The sequence below is a fragment of the Taudactylus pleione genome, unplaced genomic scaffold, assembly GCF_031769625.1.
Source record: "Taudactylus pleione unplaced genomic scaffold, aTauple2 ptg000251l, whole genome shotgun sequence".
NCBI lineage: Eukaryota > Metazoa > Chordata > Amphibia > Anura > Myobatrachidae > Taudactylus > Taudactylus pleione.
The window spans coordinates 8,313,500-8,336,063 of record NW_028284653.1 but is presented as its reverse complement, the minus strand read 5'-3'; the positions used below and the strand labels follow the sequence as shown (position 1 = coordinate 8,336,063).

Sequence of the window (22,564 nt, the reverse complement as noted above, 5' to 3'; positions counted from 1 at the left end):
TATAGTGAAAGAACGTGAAAGGTATAAGCTGACAGTTGAGGGAAATAGACAGCAGCACTAGTACAAATCACATACAATGCAGAGTATATAATATAACTGCAGTGGCCACTAAATTCAACTACACAGACCGCAGTGGCTGGTAGGAAATAGCATTGTATTACCTGGCTCCTAGGAGAGGTATACAGGGAGACTGGACCCAGCGTTCCCGGAGACTTGTGGCTGCTGCAGAAAATGGTCGCTGTGAGTCTCTGAGGGGGCGGAAGGTGAGGGAGGAGCAGCTCAGGGTCGGCAAGACCGCAGTGGAATGATGCCCTGAGCTGAGGGGCCACAGGGAGAGAGCCGTCTCCCCTATGCTGATATCAACCACCGGGCCCCTGGCCTCAGCTATCCTCTGCGCCATTATAAGTTATGTCCTGGTGGTCTAGAGGAGTCCCGGACGAACCGGTGTCTACATCAGCACCTCCGATCTGTCTCCTGAGACCGGAGGTAAGACTGCGTCTTACCTGTCCCCTTGAGTCCCGGCTGCGGTCTGGGGTCCGAGGAGCCACGCTAGCTAGGTCCTCCTGGAGCCCCGCTGAGAGTATGCCGCGGAGGTGTGATGGAGCAGCAGTGCAGACGTCTAGACAACTGTCTAGCACTGCTTGCTCTATTATACAGTAGTAAAGTAAAATAAAGTAAATGATATCATAAAACAAAGCTTGGGCTGCTTAAAAGCAGCCCCACTGTATAACAGTGATCCAGCTCCTGCCGGACACCAACGAAACTGAGTTGCATTCAGGCTGTGGGCAGGGTATAGGGGGAAGTACCAGCGCATACTGAAACAGAAAAAGCTTTCCGGTTGGTGTTTGGTCCTCCAAGAACCACCTACACCCCACTGTCTCCCTGTGTAGTCCTAAGATTCTGAAGAAGGAATACCTCTCAGAATCTGAGCCCATATTTGCAAACTTTTCATGTACAGTATTGTAGTGATTTCATGCAGAATGTTACCAATGCTGACGCCCTGTTTTACATAACACATAATTTATAATTCTACAGAGTAAAATGTGCCAGTCTTTAAACATAGTTTGGAGCCTGCGAGATCTGTCTCCAACCCTTCCAGAGACAAATTTGGCTTGGAGGTGGTGCTAGACTTGACCCCCATATAAGAGGGTCAAGTCTGGGTTGGTTATTTGAGCTGGGTGATGGTTTATCCCTCCACTAGAAAAGGTCTAGTATTCAATGAAAAATAAATAACATCCTTCACATGGCGTGTGTATGCACTTAAAGGTCCAGCTCTTATAACACTCAAACATCATTACTACTCAGATTCTTTGTGTTGCTGATAGATGTATGTCCCTGCTGTGTTCCTGTGACTAATAGAATAAAGTGCACACTTTACCCTTTTCCCTGGTGTTCTACACAAAGCCCGGCATCCCATGTAAGCATTCTGCCAGCTGCCTAGCAGCCATGATACATAGTAAGCAGTTAGAAAGGACGTAGCCAGCCAAGAGATGCTCCGGCAGCTGTACACACTACCCATATAGTTAGAAATACCTGGTAAAGGAGCCTGGCAGTGGCAGCAATAAAAAGTGGAGCAGGAATTCAGATAGGTGCACAGTTTACACAGTGAGTAGCCAAGAAGCACCAACAGTAGTAGTCCGTAATGGCTAGCTGCTGACACCAATCAAAACCCCATAAAACATGGTCGAGCAGGGAGGTACAGTAACCCGGGACACTACAGCCCAGCACTAAATAGTGCGAATTAGCATCTGCTAAAAGGGAATGTGTCAATACCCACAACAATTCAAACCTAAATCACAAACAACTACCCTGTAATCTCTCATTCCAGGCATTTTTAGTGCCGAAAAAACAAAATTTGGCTGCACTAAATGGTCATAACCTGATAATTCACATTTTATTACGATAAAAAAATTATATTTATTTATGTTAAAATTGAACTTATTCATTCATATATGTTTCTGTATGTATATCACATTAACAGTGCTAGATCAAAAAAATAATAATTTTGTCTTTGCAGCACTAAGTTTGCAATGAGGGATTACATGGATGAATGTAGGATTGTGTGGTGTCTCAGTTAACCATCAATATTTCTACTATTGACAAAGCAAAATTTTATTATACTTATTCAATTAGGTGCGAAAAGTTTCGTTTGGCGAAAAGAGTTTGCATGGCGAAGTTAACGTCTCATTCGCCAGTTTTGATGTGATCTTTAAGTGTATTTTTCAATGCGCACTCCCGCTTTTTGTCCTATCCAAATGCAAAACACACGAAAACGCATATGTGCGATAATTGGGAATTGCTGAAACTAGCGAAAAGTTCAGCACATTTTTGGGAAATCAGCCTGTACCCCATAAAAAGCATAACTGACACTGGAAATCAATATAGAAGTGTATTAATAGCCCTAATAAAAGTATTTTGGGTTCTTAAATTGTGTCACAGTGTGGAAAAATTATATAAAGCCATTTTTTTAAAATAATAGCTGTACTTAAATTGGGGTTATATTACAATGGGTGCTAGTATATTTTTGTGTCTATAAAGTGCAGTTTTAAAAGATTTTAAAAATACACCTGCTGCAGCCACCTGCAATCCTAAACACACCTGTCCTATCCATACAGCACCAGAAAATACCTGACCCAGTACTTTAAACCCATTTTCCAACACTTTTTACATTTTCACCCCAAAAATTATATCATTATTAGGGAGAATTAAGCAAATTTTAATTTGTTTGCCTAATTATTCATTAGGGAGTGTCCAAAGGGTTCTTAACCAAGTTATCACCTGTTCTGAGATGGGGAAAACATTTAGCTGGTTTCTGCATATGGTTTTCGCACATGCGAACACTCCGGCAATTGGATAGCGCGATACGCACATTTGCGCGAAAATGTTGCACATGCGAATGTTTTCGCCAAAAGCGATTTTTCGCAACTAATTGAATATGGCCCTTAATGTCATTAATATGAATTACCACGAAAAATATCACTGTGGCAAAAACCTATAGGTGCACGGGAGTGTGGCAGTGAGTGTTACATATGCATTTTGTTAGCATAAAGAGTCCTTATAGATTAAAACAACAATGGGGTTGGTAAAATACAGTAGTGTAATACTAATTATATGCTGCATCCCTTTATATTCAGAATAATTTAGAATTTTTTTTTTTTTTACTAATGAAGTAGATAAGTAGTACAAAAAATACATAACAGACAACCCCAGATTAACGCTCTACAATTAAATCCTGCCTCAGGTGCTACATGAAGGAAATTATCACCCTATTATTTTAAAAGAACATGACAGTTTTGAGACAACACTTTTTCTGTTATTTACATAATACCCAGTGGACAGATCACACATGTTTGTACAAAACAATTAATGCACTAATCTATACAGTTAGGTGCATAAATATTGGGTCATTTACAGAATTTTCATATTTTGGCCTCTATTCACCACCACAATGGCTTTGAAATGAAACAAACAAGATGTGCTTTAACTGCAGACTTTCAGATTTAATTTGAGGGTAATTACATCCAAATCAGGTGAACGGTGTAGGAATTACAACGGTTTCTATATGTGCCTCCCACTTTTTAAGGGGCCAAAAGTAATGGGACAAACAAAACAATCCTAAATCTAACTTTCACTTTTTAATACTTTGTTGCAAATCCTTTGCAGGTAATTACAGCCTGAAGTCTGGAACGCATAGACATCACCAGACGCTGGGTGTCATCCCTGGTGATCCTCTGTCAGGCCTCTACTGCAAATGTCTTCAGTTCCTGCTTGTTCTTGGGGCATTTTCCCTTCAGTTTTGTCTTCATCAAGTGAAATGCATGCTCAATCAGATTCAGGTCAGGGGATTGCATAACATTCCACTTTATAGCCTTAGAAAACTCTTTGGTTGCTTTTGCAGTATGCTTCGGGTCCATCTGCACTGTGAAGCGCCGTCCAATGCGTTCTGAAGCGTTTGACTGAATATGATCATATAATATTGCCCGAAACACTTCAGAATTCATTCTGCTGCTTTTGTCAGCAGTCACATCATCAATAAATACAAGGGAACCAGTTCCATTGGCAGCCATACATGTCCACGCTATGACACTACCACCACCATGCTTCACTGATGAGGTGGTATGTTTTGGATCATGAGCAGTTCCTTTCCTTCTCCATACTCTTCTCTTCCCATCACTCTGGTACAAGTTGATCTTTGTCTCATCTGTCCATAGGATGTTGTTCCAGAACTGTAATGGCTTTTTTAGATGTTGTTTGGCAAACTCTAATCTGGTCTTCCGGTTTTTGTGGCTCATCAATGGTTTACATCTTGTGATGAACCCTCTATATTCACTCTTGCGAAGTCTTCTCTTGATTGTTGACTTTAACACATATACACCTACCTCCTGGAGAGTGTTCTTGATTTGGCCAACTGTTGTGAAGGGGTTTTTCATCACCAGGGAAATAATTCTTCTGTCATCCACCACAGTTGTTTTGCGTGGTCTTCCGGGTCTTTTGGTGTTGCTGAGCTCTCCGGTGCGTTCTTTCTTTTTAAGAATGTTCCAAACAGTTGATTTGGCCACACCTAATGTTTTTGCTATCTCTCTGATGGGTTTGTTTTGATTTTTCAGCCTAATGATGGCTTGCTTTACTGATAGTGACAGCTCTTTGGATCTCATATTGAGAGTCGACAGCAACTGATCCCAAATGCAAATGTCACACCTAGAATCAACTCCAGACCTTTTACCTGCTTAATTGATAATGAAATAACGAGGGAATAGCCCACACCTGTCCATGAAATAGCTTCTGAGTTGATAGTCCCATTACTTTTGACCCCTTAAAAAGTGGGAGGCACATATAGAAACCGTTGTAATTCCTACACCGTTCACCTGATTTGGATGTAATTACCCTCAAGTTAAATCTGAAAGTCTGCAGTTAAAGCACATCTTGTTTGTTTCATTTCAAAGCCATTGTGGTGGTGAATAGAGGTCAAAATATGAAAATTCTGTCAATGTCCCAATATTTATGCACCCGACTGTATAAAACCAATATGGAGAAAAATCTGTTTACAGGGTAATATTTTCACACTTGCCATTCTGTAATTGCAGCATGTTTCACTTATGCCTGGAATGGACTTAAAACTTGCACAAGGGATGATACAAAAAATTAATTGATACTAAGAAACCAGTAAAGGGGCCTATCCATTAGCAGATACATTTGAACGATTAACGATTTATCGTTCAGTCGTTCAATTTATCTGCTAATGGATAGGATCTGAACGATAAAAATGCGCACTCCTGCGGCCGACAAATTGGGTCTTTTGTCTCTCCAACATGTTGGTCAATTATCATTTATCGCTGACAGATATTACAAATATCTGTTGCGGTAAACGACGAACGATTTTTTTAATGAAAATGAATAGAAACATAAAAAAAATCCACTCCCAAAATGATGTCATGCAATGTCATTCGTCTTTTGAAAAAAATCTGTCATGTACATGACAGATATCTGTCACCGTAGCCCCAGGAATTTTCAAGGGATAATCATTTGTCTTTCATCTACTAATGGATAGGCCCCTTTAGAGTAGCTAGCAAACTATTCCCGTTGAATACAAGTGCACCAAAATAAAATACTGCAAAGCAATCAGACCAAACTATAATATGTACCTTTGCATGCTTGTGTATTATAACAAACATACAATAGTGTACTTATACAGTGTCCTAAAACACACGCCTTATTCCTATTCACACATCCAGAAATTCTTCCATGTACAGCTGGGACTGGCATTCAGGTAAGTATACACAGTTACCGATCCGCTGCTCGACATGTTGTCCAGACGTCACAGCTGGGCAGGTATTTCAATTTGCTAGCCCAGCTGTGACGTCATTCCCTGCAGCAAGTGTGCGGGTGGTCGCCGACCGCCCGAACACACAGCAAGATGCGCTGATATACCTACAGACATGTCTGCCTTTGGCTGTGCTGCTCAGCTGAAGTGATATGTCTGTTAACATCGCTCACTGACATATCGGGGGGTACACACCTGCCGACGCGCTCAAGATATATCGCCCAGTGTGTACCCAACATTACTCACATGCAATCAATCATAATTCCAAATTGTATACCTTTGTTTCAACTATTATTAGGTCTCATCAGTGCAAGTTACTATTTATTGCAAATTCAAGTGCTAGATTTTTGCTCTTAGATCAATGATGGAGAACCTTCTTTCTGTCGAGGGCCATTTTGATATAACATTATTTGCGGGCCCGATGCAGGTCACTTCCCCTCTGTGTGACATCACATGGGGGCGGGGCCATAATCGCCAGCGGTTACAGCAATGCCTGGAGCATCCAGAGGATGCTCCGGGGAGCAGTACGGGCAGCGGTGTGACCGTCTGAAGCATCCTAAGGATGCTTCAGGCGGCACTGCTTCATAGATTCTGGCTGCAGGGTGCCATTCTAGGCACCCTGCTAGCCAGATGAGGCTAGCAGAAATAAGCCCCGAGGTCCAGACCCCTGTCTTAGATGATATCCCATCTATTAATTGTAATTGTTTGGCTTTCATTTTCTTATAAGAAATTGTATATTTATGTGTCATACGGATCAGACAGACTTACACTTGTGTAGTAGATATGCAATGCTAATGATCTACAAGTAAAAATAACACAACACAGAACCAATCGATAAACCTACCTGCCGTGACAAGGAGCTATTTGGGGGATCTGGCACAGAAGATATAAGGTTGGTGGTGCTCTTTTTGTGAACACTGTTCATACCAGGCATTTTAGTGATTTTACAGGCCTTACTGCTTGCACTAGAGTTTTTACGCTTTTTGCCCTCTGATTTGTCAAAGGGTAGAGGCATTGAAGACACTGCATTGTGCACTGCCAGCGTGTGCTCCCCAGGATGATGCACCAGGGAAGACACTGACAGGCTGGAGTCAATACTGCTAACAACCATGCTCATATGTTTTATAGAGTCTGTTGAGCTACCAGATAAAGAAGTCCTTACTGGCGGTTCCAGTTTGGCACTGATTGGGCTTGTTCCATTGTTTGCATTGTGCACAGACACACTGTTATAGGAAGAAGTCGTCTGATAAGAGTTTATAGTCGTACTAGAATTCAAAACGCAGTTTTTCTTGTGGGACCCTGAAAACGTAGACGAGGAGGACGTCTGTAAAGGTAAAGAGGAGGAGAAGGTGGAAGAAGGCGTCTGAGGCTTTTTCTTTTTGTTACTTGAAGGCTCATCGCTCCGCGAAGACAGGTCTTTTGCTTTTGATGATTTGCCGGTCTTGGATTTCGGCAGTTTATGTGATGGCAAAGGGCTCGTGGTCGGCACAGGACAAATGGCTGAAGGGGCTTTGAAAGTAGAGTCCATGATATTCAGTGTGCTTGTGACATGGGGGAATGCAGTCGTGTGCGATGTGACTGAGTTTGTATCAGATGATGTAACAAAAGACGCGTTTGACAATATATAAGAGGAGGTGGTTCTGGAGTTAGTGGGCGGTGATGGGAGGTATACTGAATTGGTGCTGCTGAAAGGCTGCAAAATAGATGCAGGGAAAGGGCTGCTGCTGTGTGCGGCTGCTGGAGAAGGCATTGGACTATCTGCGGCTGGAGGAATTTTTCTGTGGGAGAGAAAAAGATAATTATATATCAGAATTAATAGAGCCATTGAAGAAGTGAATACAAAATAAAAAAACAATAGGTATGAAATTTTATATGACTATATTCTGTATCTAGTGTTGTATAGTGTTCAATGATATCACGGTCACAACTACAGTGGTTTTTCATATTTTTTTGTAACAAACTTAGATACAGTAAAGCTGGGCATCCATTATACAATTTTCTGTCAGATATCTGTCCAACCTGGCTGGTTGGAATGAAAACCTGGTAATGTATGGGAGCAGATGACAATCGTCCATTTGCTCACAAACACTGGAAAACAGACAAGAATGGTCGTTCAGACACATTGGTTAAAACCAGTGGCGTAACTAGGGCAGGGCGAGCGGGGTTCGTGCCCTGGGCGCCGTTGGACCAGCGGCGCACCGCAGGCCACGGTACCGGCCCGCCCGCCCTAGATAGCAAGTGTAGCGCCGACCGCAATGAGTGCGGTCAGCGCTACACATTTGCACAGGACCGGCGCTAGGCTTCCAGCGCCGGTCCTGTGCTGCACGCCTGAGCCCGTTCCCTCCCCCTGAGCGCTTGCCCAATAGCGCCAGGAGGCAGGCTCAGGCTGTGCATAACACACGCATCGCCGCCAGCGCTGGCGGCGATGCGTGTGTTAAACAGCAGCCAATGAGAGTCAGATAGACTCTCATTGACTGCTGCAGCACCCACTGCAAGAGCCGGACTTCCGTCCGGCTCCTGCAGTGGGTAATGGGACTGACGTCATGACGTCAGTCCCATAATGCTGAGCGCGCCAGCCCGGGCGAACTGGAGGGCGGAAGCGGCATCGGCATCGCGGACAGGAGCAGCGTGGAATCAGGTAAGTATATTTTTAGATATATTTATTTATTTTTAAACCTATCTGCACAACGGGGGAGGGGTTGGCTACTACTGGGGGGGACATCTACTGGGGGGGACATCTACTGGGGGTGCCATTGGGAGGACCTCTACTGGGGGGGGGGCTACTCTACTGGGGACTACCACTGGCGGCATTCTAAAAGGGGCCTAGTATTACTAGAGGCACTGCACTCGGGGGACCACTAATGGGGGCAATAATAGGAAGGGCCACTACAGGGACCACTGGATGGGGGGGGGTCACTACTGGGAGCCTGCATCAGGGGGACCACTACTGGGGGCACTGCATGGGAGGGGGGGACACTACTGCTCCCCCTATATAAGGGGCTTACTGCTAGGGGCACTGCGGGGACCACTACAGGGGGCACTAGATAGGGGGGATCGCTACAGGGTGCCTGCATAAGGGGACCACTACTGGGAAAACTGCATGGGGGGGGGGGGGACTACTGTTGGGGGCACTATATAAAAGGGCACTGCATAAGGGGATACCGCTACTGGGCGCACTGCATTGTGGGGACTGCTACTGGGGGCACTGCATAAGGGAGAACACTACGTGGGGCACTGCATTTGAGGGGGCTACTACTGGGGGTACTGAGTAAGGGGAACTAATTGGGGGCTGTATAAGAGGGACCACTACTGGGGATACTGTATAAGGGGCACTACTATGGGCCTGCATGAGAGGGACCACAACTGCATACTGGGGGTACTACTTGGGTTAAGGTGCATATGGATAGGAATGTTCAGTTTGAAAATAAAGGTGTGTGTCATGTTGACAGGCCCCATTTTTAAGTGACCACGCCCATTTTTTAGCCCATGGGGGAGGGGGGGGGGGGGGGGGGTGCTCCCTCTTCAAATTTGCCCTGGGCTCCAAATACCCTAGTTACGCCACTGGTTAAAACACACAAATGTAACCAATTTGAAGAAAAAAATATCCTTTTTTCAGTGTGTAAAACCATATGATCGACTATTCATTTGCTCCCATCCATTACCAGGTTCTCATTCCCACCAGCCAGATTGGACAGATATCTGACAGAAAATTGTATAGTGGATGCCCAGCTTTAGAAGCATAAAACCTATACCCTATATATCAGAATAAAATGCCTTATTAAAACAAGGAGATTCCAGTTGGTTTAAAATGCATTTACAAAAGTTGAAACACCACACATTTTAGAACACTTTTTTTGTGTTCTGTTCACAACTGGTTTCAACTTATCATGTTAGTCTTAGCACTTTGTCAAGCTTTTATAAATCAAAAGTGTTATAAAACACAAACTTCTGCCAAACAAGGAATGAATCAGAATAGGTCACTGTTGGAATAATATATGTAAACGTTAAACACTTACTTCCACATTTGTGAATTTAGATGTTTCTCCACCATGGAATTTAATGCAAAACGAAACCGATCCCACCGCCTATCGAACACATAGTACCCTCTTCCCATTAAACGACTTCCAAATGAGCAAAACTGCAAGACAAATGCAATAAACAACATGTTAACTATAACATTTATTATACATATTGCATCAGTCATCTCTCTTTCTCTATAGCTATAGAATATATATGAGAGAGAGAGAGAGCGCGTGCATGTGTGTGGTTTGTTTTTTCAACAGAAGGGGAACTCACCAGGTTCTTTTATATATAAAGAACAAACATTTATTTCTTACTTATATTGCATGACAAAGGGGATCATTCAGACCCACTCGCGAGCGGCAGTACGCTCGCAAGTGGGTCGATGTTCCCCACTGCGCACGCGCGAGACCAGACGAGCGAAGGACTTTGAAGGAGAGGGATGGTGACTGACAGCACGCCCCCTTTGGTGGGCGTGCCGGGGGCGTGCCTGCCAGACGGAGGCGTTCCCAAGGGAACGCCTACCGTCTGAAGCCGGCCCCACTGACATCACTAGTGATGTCAGTGGGAGTGATTTTGGCTCTGATAGAGCCAAAATCACTCCTGGCCTTGCGGTTGAGAAACTCAACCGCAGGCTTTTACTCGCAGTTCCGATGGTCAAGACCATCGTGACCATCATTTTGCCCGCTCGTGTATGCTGTGGGTGGTGACCCACAGCTATACGAGCGTCCAGGAGGACGCTCCATATTAATGGAGGTGGGCCCTGATTCAGAGCGAGCGCTCTGGTCAGAGCGTCCGGATCTGAATCAGGAGAGACAACAGCAAACCAAGATCAACATATACACGCACCAAGCTGGACTGTACAATCCAGCATGTAAGCCTGATCGAGATGGCAATCATGCGGATTAATGCGACTACTGATGTGGCAGTGATGGTGTTTTATTCCGGCTGAGGTAGGATTTTGTATATATATTAGTCTTCTTTGAATATATAGGGAACGAGAATTAGATAATGAGGTCATTGGGGTAATTAACCAATCTCTATTCTATTCTACCTAGTTTTGATTGACTGAGTGGGTATATTTGGAGCCAGGGGGGTATGGTCTAATAATGTCTTTTTACTTTAGCTCCTGTGCCTAGTCTTACATCATCTAGCTACTACCACTGTCTTCTTTATTATTCATTTTCTGCTAACATCAAGTTTCCACTTTTATTATACTCATTAATAAACTTTTGTTGTACAGACACTTTTTCCCACATTGTACTTTTTCTTGCATTTCTGAAAAGCTACACTTTCTCTTTCACTCCTTCATTCCTACTTTCAACTCCTATTTACCTAATCCTTACCATGGCCATGTTTTCTTCAACTCTCGCCTTCACTCAGTGTCTACCTAATCTTTTGTTCTTCCCCTTGCTTCCATCTTTATCCTTTCCCCCTGGTTCTCCTCCACTTCCTTCTCTCATTATCTCCCCTGCTCTGTTTTCCTTCCTCCCCCTCTTCTCCCACTATTCCACTTTCATTCTCCTATACCCCACCAGGGTCCTACTTCCACACCGCTAATCTCTCCTCCCACCATCCTCTCCCTGTCATTTCATCCCACCTCGATCCACATCTCATTAACCTCCCTCCCTGCCCACCTCCTACAGGTTCCCCTCCTAGCACTGGAGCCCGCACGATCACTACACTCTCTCGGTCCCCCAAATTAATCTCACCTCCACGCTACAGCAACCCTGATAATCTCATTCACATATCTTCCAGAAACTCTGTCCCTCTATCCTGTGCCCTCTGGAATGCCAGGTCAGTCTGTAATAAACTGGTCCCCACCCATGACCTTTTCATCTCCAACTCCCTGAATCTCCTAGCCATTACTGAAAGCTGGATCTCACCATCTGACACCACTTCTCCATCAGCTCTCTCCTATGCGGGCCTCACTTTCTCACACACCTCCCGGCCTGGGGGTCGCTATTGTGTTGGGTTCCTTCTATCCCCCGGTTACTCGTACCAACTCATACCTTCTGAAACATCCCTTACATTCTCTACATTTGAAGTTCATGCCATACGCCTCTTCCAACCAGCACATTTCCGAGCAGCTGTCATTTACCGTCCCCCTGGCCCTCCCTCCAAGTTCCTTGAAAACTTTGCTTCCTGGCTCCCTCACTATCTTTCCCTCCATTTTTCTAGGTGACTTCAATATTCCAATTGATATTCCCACGAATCCTCTACCTCCAAACCCCTCACCCTCACATCTTCATTTGGCCTCTCCCAATGGACCTCCTCACCCTCCCATGTGAGTAGGCATTCGCTTGATCTGGTCTTCACTCACTGTTGAGATTTCCGACTACTCCAATTCCTCATTCCCCCTCTCTGACCATAACCTTCTCTCTTTTAACCTATTCCCTCTATCCTTCCCCTCCTCTACCTCCTAAAGCCACTGTCACTAATGCAGGCCATACACGGGACGATTTGAAAACGTACAACCGAATGCATCGCATGCTGCTGTGAATGGTAAACGATGCATCTTGCAAGATGCTTTGTTTACCCATTTAACAGCATGATGGATCGCAGATCTTATGGTTTTTCCATAAGATCTACGATGCCGATGTACGACGGCAGGGACGCGCATCACTGTCGTGCAGCATGACAAACCACACACGATGTGCACGATTGATCGTTGCGATCGTTCGAAATCGTGCACATCGTATAAAAAATCTTACGTATGGCCAGCTTAAGCGTAACATTGAGGCTATAGACACAGTCTCCTTTTCTTCCTTGCTTGACTCACTTCTCTCCCCTATCCTCTCTCTCTCCTGCCCTGAACAAGCTGCTTCCGTTTACAATGCCTCCCTTACTTCTGCACTTGACTCTGTTGCTCCGGCGATCACTACTCACCCTCACAGATCCACAACTCAACCCTGGCATTCGAAATGCACCAGATACCTCCAAGGGTTCGCGAACCGCCGAGCGACAGTGGAGAAGATCACACTCTAAGGCATATTTTCTTCTTTCAAATGTATGCTGTCATCCTACAGTACTGCCCTTTCCCTCTCTAAACAGTCATATATCAAGAACCTCATCTCCCCCAGTCCTCTAATCCCCAGCGTCTCTTCACCACCTACAACTCTCTACTCTGCCCAGCCCCTCCTAGCTCACTGCCCTTGACTTTGCTACCTACTTCACATCTAAAATTGATTCCATACGTCACAACATCATACCCAACCAGTCCCCCAGCTCTCCACCTCCTCCTTTCCCGGATCACCCCTCCCCATCCATTTTACAGACTCTGACATCCTTCTACCCTGTATCTGGAGAGAAAGTCATGGCCCTCATCCAATCCCCCCCCTTGACACTATCCCCTCTGCCATCTTTCTCCTTCTGCCTGCTCCCATCTTGCCCACCTTCTTAATCTCTCCTTCTCATCAGGTACTCCTTGACAGTTTTCAGTCTGGCTTCCGTTCTCTCCACTTCACTGAAACTTCCCTCACAAAAGTCAGCAACGACCTCCTTGCTGCCAAATTCAAGGGCCATTACTCTCTGTCATCTAGCCCCAAAGTGTGCTGTCTTGGAGTTATCCTGGACTCATCCCTCTCCTTCAAACCACATATCCAGAACCTCTCGCAGTCCTGTCGTTTTCATCTCAAAAATATTTCCAAGATCAGACCATATCTCGCCCAGGATGCTACTAAACCCTCCATACCCCCACTGGTCATCTCAAGATTGGACTACTGTAAGCTCCTCCTATCTGGCCTCCTTCAAATCCCATCTCTCTCCTCTCCAGTCTGTCCTCAATGCTGCTGCTCGGCTCATCTTCCTCTCCAAACGCTCTACATCTGCCTCCCCTCTCCTACAAGCTCTCCACTGGCTCCCCTTACCTTTCAGAACCCAATTCAAAGTTCTCACCCTCACTTACAAAGCCCTCTCCCAATCTTCTCCCATTTATATCTCGGATATAATCTCCCTTCACTCTCCTGTCTGCCCTCTTCGTCCAACTAATGCACGCCGCTTTTCATGCCAACTGATTACTTCCTCTCACCTCCAAGATTTTGCCCATGCTGCTCCCCACCTTTGGAGCTATCTCCCTCTCCCCCATCATTCAAACGGGTTCTCAAGACCCACTACTTCATTAAAGCCTTCCAGCTCTCATCCTAACTTGCTTCTATATGCTCCTTCCTCCCTGTCTACCGCCTTCTGTGTCACACCTGTTTGTCTGTCCTTCCCTATTAGAATGTAAGCTCATACGAGCAGGGCCCTCTACCCACTTGTAATTCTCCCTACTTTACTTTCATCTACTTCTTACTCCCCACTAGGGCACCTAAAGCTGCCCACACACATAGCGATATGCACACGATCAGCCGATGTGTACGATTTCCCTTGAAGCTCTCCCCAGCAGCTCTGCACACGATCTTCACACGATCTGTACACAATTTGGTGTCCAATCTTCATACGATCTCTCCTGCAGTCAGACATTCACAGTGCATCGCCTCCTAGATTGTCAGATCTGCCCTACTGCACAGCAGATCTGATGATGTGATGTGCGACCAGCATTGCATCATGATCGTAAGTGGGGACTCCCGATTTACTCTCAATTTGGCCACATTTTACACGATCTGTCTTTCCAATGTGTCGGAATCGGCCAGATCGGGTAAAATATCAGTGTGTGTGGCCAGCATAAAATTTGGTTGTTTAAGCTCTGCTGCTTATGTGGGTGTTATGGTCGCTAATGTAGCACTGTATAATTGTACTGTATTGTACTGTAAGTCTTTGGTCACCTATTTGTTTATATACTTTGTAAGGTGCTGTGGAACACTTGTGGCGCCATATGAATAAATGATACTAATAATAATATGGTCTTACTTGCTGTAGGTGTTTGGTGCGCTGCATATGTTGATAATGGTTTGCTGTTGTGTCTCCTGACGAAGGTCTTGTGGGGCCAAATGTAATGGGGTGAGAGTTTAGAAAATGTGAGAGCTTAGCAGTAAAACTCTAACACTAATACATTGATCAAGTTGTATTTTCAAAACAGGAAACACCTGGATGAGAGTTTTTTGAGTTTGAAAAACATGCAAGTTTGCATGTTCTGTGATTTTATTACATTGGCTGAGTTGAAAAATGTGAGAGTTTTCTGTCACCATTTCTCAACACTCATCCCATTACATTTGACCCGTGGTGTCCAAAAACGTCTGAGAAGAAATCACAGCACTTTGTCATTTAACATGCAATAAAAATAAATGTCTGTTCTTTATATATAAAAGGAATCTGGTGAGCGCACTTTCTGTTGAACTTTCTATCCTCATAGTAGGTAAGATGTGGGAAGACAATATATGAACACACACCAATAAAATAAAGTTCCCGGTTCTGGGGTCTGTCTGTGTGTATTTGGACTAATCAATTGAGCCACTGGACTGATTTTCATGGGGTTTTCACTATTCTATACAGCATTGGTCGAGGGAGGTTTAGGTGTATAAAACAATCTAACAAAAAGGTGACGATTTTGCTGAAGCAGTCACAGAAAGAAAAATCTAATCTTACATCAAGTTGAAGTACAGTAGCTGAAACAGCAAAGGGAGAGCCAATCAGAGCTAGCAATTTGCCCTGTTGCTTAGCAGCAGCCTAGAGAGGGGAGGGAGTCAGGGACTGGAGCAGGACACATGTGAGGCAGACAGAGGGTCTTATTCAGATTTGGCAATAGAGTAGGAAAGAGCAAGTAACTGTGCATCTTGGTAAAACATGCTGCCCTGCCTGTGGGGCAGATTTAAAGTGTGCAGAGAGATTTTGATTTGGAGGGGTGTGTCCAAACTGACATTCTTATTCCAGTTTAAAAATAAAGCTGTCCAGCATTTGTAGGCTAAATGCAAAAGAAGCCAGTATTTACCACACATGCAAAAAAAAAAAAAGTATGTATTGCACTCCTTGCATTGCAACATCGTTTATCCAGGTACAGAGTCGCTTGCTCTATTACTCTATCCCCAAATCTAAATCAGGTTCAAAGAGTGAGAGACAGCCTTCAACAAACCCATGAAGATGGCTTAAAGCAGTAACTGTAGCCAGGAAGGGGCCAGTGGAGGCATAGCTATCTGGAATTTAATAAAAACAACCATCGGAACACCATGCTGCTGGTAATGCTTACAGTAGCCGCAATACCAGTCTCTCATTCATGACAATACGGCCCTTCCTAGCACGGCCAAGTGGCCGGGCCCCAGACAGCTGCAGGGCATTAGCAGTGAGGGTTGTGGCAACACTGGTGAGATGCAGGAGGCAGGAGTGAGAATCAGGGGCCTGTTGTGAAATGCAAAGGGCTGTGGTGAAATATAGGATGCCGTGGTAAAATGCAGGGGACAGTAGTGAGAATCAGGAGGCTGTTGTTTAATACAGGCAGCAGGAGTAAGAAGCAGGAGGCTGTTGTGAGATGCAGGGGGTAGGAGTAAGAAGCAGGAGGCTGTTGTGAAATGCAGGGGGCAGGAGTAAGAAGCAGGAGGCTGTTGTGAGATGCAGGGGGTAGGAGTAAGAAGCGGGAGGCTGTTGTGAAATGCAGGGGGCAGGAGTAAGAAGCGGGAGGCTGTTGTGAGATGCAGGGGGCAGGAGTAAGAAGCAGGAGGCTGTTGTGAAATGCAGGGGGCAGGAGTAAGAAGCAGGAGGCTGTTGTGAAATGCAGGGGGCAGGAGTAAGAAGCAGGAGGCTGTTGTGAAATGCAGGGGGCAGGAGTAAGAAGCAGGAGGCTGTTGTGAGATGCAGGGGGTAGGAGTAAGAAGCAGGAGGCTGTTGTGAAATGCAGGGGGCAGGAGTAAGAAGCAGGAGGCTGTTGTGAAATGCAGGGGGCAGGAGTAAGAAGCAGGAGGCTGTTGTGAAATGCAGGGGGCAGGAGTAAGAAGCAGGAGGCTATTGTGAAATGCAGGGGGCAGGAGTAAGAAGCAGGAGGCTGTTGTGAGATGCAGGGGGCAGGAGTAAGAAGCAGGAGGCTGTTGTGAGATGCAGGGGGCAGGAGTAAGAAGCAGGAGGCTGTTGTGAAATGCAGGGGGCAGGAGTAAGAAGCAGGAGGCTGTTGTGAAATGCAGGGGGCAGGAGTAAGAAGCAGGAGGCTGTTGTGAGATGCAGGGAGCTGTGGTGAGATGCAGGGGACTGTTGTGATATGGCGTAGGTTGTTATGATATGCAGGGGACTGTGGTTAGATGAAATTGCTCCTGTGCAAAACCGGGGCAGGTTGCTAGTATCATAAATTACAAATTTCTGCATTCATCACCCTACATTCGGATAAAATATAGGACTATAAAGAGGTACATTATCAAATCAAATACAGTCTGCTGCATAAATATAAAGGTTTGCATAGTATTATAAATACATCTTACACCTGTTTTTTTTATTATTTCATGCATTCCATCTGAAAATTTATTTTCATTGTGAATTAGGTCATACAAGCAGTTAAAGGCAAATATAGGTCTCTTTTTTTTGTTCTTAGAAAAATAAAAAGCTAGCCACATACAAGGTGATCAGATCAGGCAATGTACTTTCCTATGACGGCACTGCTTCAGCACCACATGATCGAATATAATTCAGCCTATTTGCAAAATGATTTGATATATGCAATGTAGTCCACCAGGTTCTGCCGATCTACTGAACACAAAGAGTAGTAACTAGGGTTGTGGAAAAGTGGCAACTTCCCTGGTTGCAAAGCTCTAAAGGTTCTATGGAAAATAATATTTGAAATTAATTTGGTTAATAGTTGATGGGCAATGGCTTTCCTTCTTGTCCCTGCTGATTAAAGTTCTGGTTCCCATGTGACAACACGTTGTACTTTTACCTGAAATAAACGGAAATTGCTATTGCATTGTCATAGAAAATACCAACAAGATCACCATGCAATATTACCTTACAGTTCTATATGCATTGGATCTATTACTGATAAAATATCAGACCTAGGATCTCTGCTAACTCCAAGAAGTGTCTCCTTGCTAAAGAAAAAATAAGATTAAAAAATGAATAAACAAACACCATATTACCACTGTCATGCTGTGTTCCCAGGGTTCTATCCCCTCTCGCATACTATTTGCAGTATATATGCTTCAAGTGGGTGAGGTAATCCGACAACATGGCTTTGTCTACCACAACAGATGTATCTCAACTGCATCTGTCCTTTGCTCAAGGTATTGAGAACACAATACCAATTTTAAATGGCTGTCTAGCTGAGCACCAGGAGTGGATGAGTGCCAGCAGGCTGTGACTGAATCCTGATAAAACAGAGATTCTTAAGATAGGAGCTCACCTGCAAAGGACAAGACTGCAGCTTTGTCAACCAACTGGGCGAACGCTTGGGAGCTACAAAACACTGACCATGTGTGGAGACTTGGGTGTCCTTGACAATTAAACATCAGGTGTCAGCCATGATCAAATCCTCATTCTTTCATGTGAGGAACATAGCCAGAATCAAGGACTTATTCCCTCAGAATATCGTCCTATACTTGTATCAATGCGCTTGACTACTGCAATGCACATACTGAAGTGCCAAAATTTATGGGATAGATGCCTAGCATCACGTAGGACCCCTTTTTCGCCAAGCAAAGTACAGTAACTTGATATAGCACCAATTCCACAAGTGGAGGGAAGACCTCAGGAGGGATGGTGACCCATGCCGTCTGGATAGCTTTCCATAGCTCCCTGATATTTGTAGCTGCAGGACCTTTGGTGCGAATGGACCTTTCCATTCGTCAGAACTCTCCAGAATGCTCCTCAAACTAAATTCAATCATTGTGGTGGTACATGAAGTCCATGAAGGACTGCAAATGGTCATCAAGCAATGCAACAGAACGGTTACTGGTCAATGACGTGTTCAGGCGGACCAGCAAACCCAACCAATGCCACGTGAACACACCCCACACCATTATGGAACCACCATCAACCTGCACGGTGCCTTGTTAACAACTGGGGACCATGGCCTCGTGGAATCTGCGCCACACCTGAAGCCTACCATTAGCCCAAAGCAACTGGAACCATTACTCATTGGACCACGCCACATGTTCAATTAGCGACACCACAAGCCCAGGTGAGGCGCTGTGTACAGTGTCGTAGTGTTAACAGTGGCGCTCTGGTGGTCTTCTGCTCCCATAACCCACGGAAGCTAAAGAACACTGCACTGACTTGCTGGATATGCGTCTGACACCTCCTGCATTGAATGTGGATATGATTTGAGCCAGTGTGGCAGTCTATTACCACGGACAATTCTGTACAGATGCCGCTGGTCACGATCATTAAGCACTCGTAGTCGGCCATTGCGCTGTTCATGGTCGGTGAAAATGACTTCCTTGAGGTATTCCTGGTGCGGTGCACACGTGACACCGCAGACCGAGGAATGCTGAATGTCCACACAACTTCGAAAATTCTAACGAGATGTCCACTATACAAGGACAATGCACTCAGTCTTGAAATTATCTTAAAAGCATATATATATATATATATATATACACACACACACACATAACCTAACAGATATATAACTTTATTTAATTTGTTTAATATGCAAATGTAAAATGTTTTGAACACTATATGAATAGCATTATTATTATTATTATAAAACTACTCCCATCTCTGACCCTAATTAGCCGCAAGGTTCCATATTAGCTTAATGAGTTATGTCTCCTAGTGGTATTGTTTATGTATTTCCCTCATTTATACCATTAAATTGCTGTTTTGGATGCATAAACTTAACCAGCAATGCTGCTCACATGTGAGTGAATTGCCCCCTATGTCTCCTTAACATCCCTGTTGAAAGTACATATACAGTCAGGTCCATAAATATTGGGACAGTGGCAGAATTTTCAGATTTTGGCCTCTATTCACCACCACAATGGTTTTGAAATGAAACCACCAAGATGTGCTTTAACTGTAGACTTTCAGATTTAACTTGAGGGTAATTACATCCAAATCGGGTGAACGGTGTAGGAATTACAACAGTTTCAATATGTGCCTCCCACTTTTTAAGGGGCCAAAAGTAATGGGACTATCAACTCAAAAACTATTTCATGGACAGGTGTGGGCTATTCCCTCATTATTTCATTATCAATTAAGCAGGTAAAGGTCTGGACTTGATTCTAGGAGTGACATTTGCATTTGGAATCGGTTGCTGTCAACTCTCAATATGAGATCAAAAGAGCTTTCACTATCAGGGAAGCAAGCCATCATTAGGCTGAAAAATCAAAACAAACCCATCAGAGAGATAGCAAAAACATTAGGTGTGGCCAAATCAATTGTTCGGAACATTCTTAAAAAGAAAGAACGCACCGGAGAGCTCAGCAACACCAAAAGACCCGGAAGACCACGGAAAACAACTGTGGTGGATGACAAAATAATTATTTCCCTGGTGAAGAAAAACCCCTTCACAACATTTGTCCAAATCAAGACCACTCTCCAGGAGGTAGATGTATATGTGTCAAAGTCAACAATCAAGAGAATACTTCACAGGAGTTAATATAGAAGGTTCACCACAAGATGCAAACCATTGGTGAGCCACAAAAACAGGAAGACCAGATTAGAGTTTGCCAAACAACATCTAAAAAAGCCATTACAGTTCAGGAACAACATCCTATGGACAGATGAGACAAAGATCAACTTGTACCAGAGTGATGGGAAGAGAAGAGTATGGAGAAGGAAAGGAACTGCTCATGATCCAAAACATACCACCTCATCATTGAAGCATGGTGGTGGTAGTGTCATGGCGTGGGCATGTATGGCTGCCAATGGAACTGGTTCCCTTGTATTTATTGATGATGTGACTGCTGACAAAAGCAGCAGAATGAATTCTGAAGTGTTTCGGGCAATATTATATGCTCATATTTAGTCAAATGCTTCAGAACTCATTGGACGGCGCTTCACAGTGCAGATGGACAATGACCCGAAGCATACTGCAAAAGCAACCAAAGAGTTTTTAAGGCTAAAAAGTGGAATGTTATGCAATGGCCAAGTCAATCCCCTGACCTGAATCCGATTGAGCATGCATTTCACTTGATGAAGACAAAACTGAAGGGACAATGCCCCAAGAACAAGCAGGAACTGGGAGACATTTGCAGTAGAGGCCTGGCAGAGCATCACCAGGGATGAAACCCAGCGTCTGGTGATGTCTATGCGTTCCAGACTTCAGGCTGTAATTGCCTGCAAAGGATTTGCGCAAAGTATTAAAAAGTGAAAGTTAGATTTAGGATTGTTTAGTTTGTCCCATTACTTTTGGCCCCTTAAAAAGTAGGAGGCACATATAGAAACCGTTGTAATACCTACACCGTTCACCTGATTTGGATGTAATTACCCTCAAATTAAATCTGAAAGTCTGCAGTTAAATCACATCTTGTTTGTTTCATTTCAAAGCCATTGTGGTGGTGAATAGAGGCCAAAATATGAAAATTCTGTCAATGTCCCAATATTTATGGACTGACTGTATTTATAAATCTATACCCAGTCTAATAACAAATACATTAATACATTTTAAGGAAAATTTTCTGTGATTGCTCCAAATATATTAAATATAGGAAAAACTATTAAAATTACTAGACAAACCATGATAATGGGTATTATAATAGTGGTGTGACCCAGCTCCAGTCCTAAAGGTATTAAAAAGGCATGTTTATAACCTGATAAGAACCTACATACCGCAAGAGGTTTAGGATGATGCCCAGAGTAGTAACAGTCTAATTTTTCTGCCTCTTCAACACCTTCTAATTCCCCTTCATCGCTGGAGAGCCGACTGGCCAGATCCCCTGCCGCAGTATTAATAGTGGTGTCTGGCACAAAAGCACTGTGGTTTACTGAACTTGTGCTGTTTATGATATTTGCAGTAGACGGTCTGGAAAAGTGGAAAATACACAAGGTTAGCTGCTATTGGACCAACATATGATTTATCAGCTCTGGTTTATTTAATTCTTAAAAAGTAGCTGAGTTGTACTTGACTCACAATAAGCGGCCCTCCAGCTGCTTGGGATTACACATCTAACAGCATGCCCTGCAACACAGTTTTGCTTTTAGGATATGTCAAAACTGTACCAGGGCATACTGGGATGTGTACTTCAACAGCAGCTGGAGGACCACTTATTGCCCACCCCTGACCTAACTTGTGTAACAATACATTACATATAAAAACTTTAAGCAGAAACAGATTTGTTGGAAAATAAATTATGAAAAAATTAAATTTTCCAATGTAAAAGGAATCAGAAAATGGCAAATTAAAGATATTCCCGATTATGTAACCTTGAGCAACTTTATAATTCCTATGTGGCTTTTCAATGTTCGGACAATGTTGATTTTTGCTTTGTGTTTGCTTTGCATTGCTTTTCCTCTCATTTCCCTCTGTATTTTTCTTACCTATTTACAGGGACCAGGGGTATTTAGGATATTGGAATAGCATACCATAATGAGATATCTTGGGAATATGACCCAAATCTAAACACAGAATGCATTTATGTGTTATGTACACCGTATACACACAGCCTGCAGGTAATTTTGTACAATAATTTCAATAATTTTGTGGCTCAAACAAAGTTTATGTACATACATGAATTTCATTTATATTTCATATACACCTTATACAAAGAGCCTGATGAAAAGGGGACGCATCTTATAGACACGCCCCCTGCCAACGCTTTCTGTACTAGGTCGCGGTCTCCCCAGTCACTGCTGTGCAGGTCTGAATGTGTTATGTCAGTTCATTTGTGCCTGCAGTGCAAAAAAAAATGGCTGCCCCCACTTGTGATT

At 43.9% G+C, this 22,564-nt stretch overlaps 1 protein-coding gene across 5 annotated transcripts in view; it reads right to left on the bottom strand.

Annotated features, from left to right (window-relative positions):
- The window catches only part of ATXN7L1 (ataxin 7 like 1), a 148,654-nt gene that overhangs the window by 13,884 nt on the left and 112,206 nt on the right, over positions 1-22,564 (bottom strand). For all 5 annotated transcript variants that reach the window (XM_088480219.1, XM_088480218.1, XM_088480220.1 and 2 more), the window contains 3 exons: positions 21,467-21,659; positions 9,838-9,959; positions 6,666-7,599 (listed from right to left, as the gene is read on the bottom strand). In XM_088480219.1, coding sequence (XP_088336345.1) covers positions 6,666-7,599; positions 9,838-9,959; positions 21,467-21,659 — 1,249 coding nt within the window. The remainder of the gene's footprint in view (positions 1-6,665; positions 7,600-9,837; positions 9,960-21,466; positions 21,660-22,564) is intronic.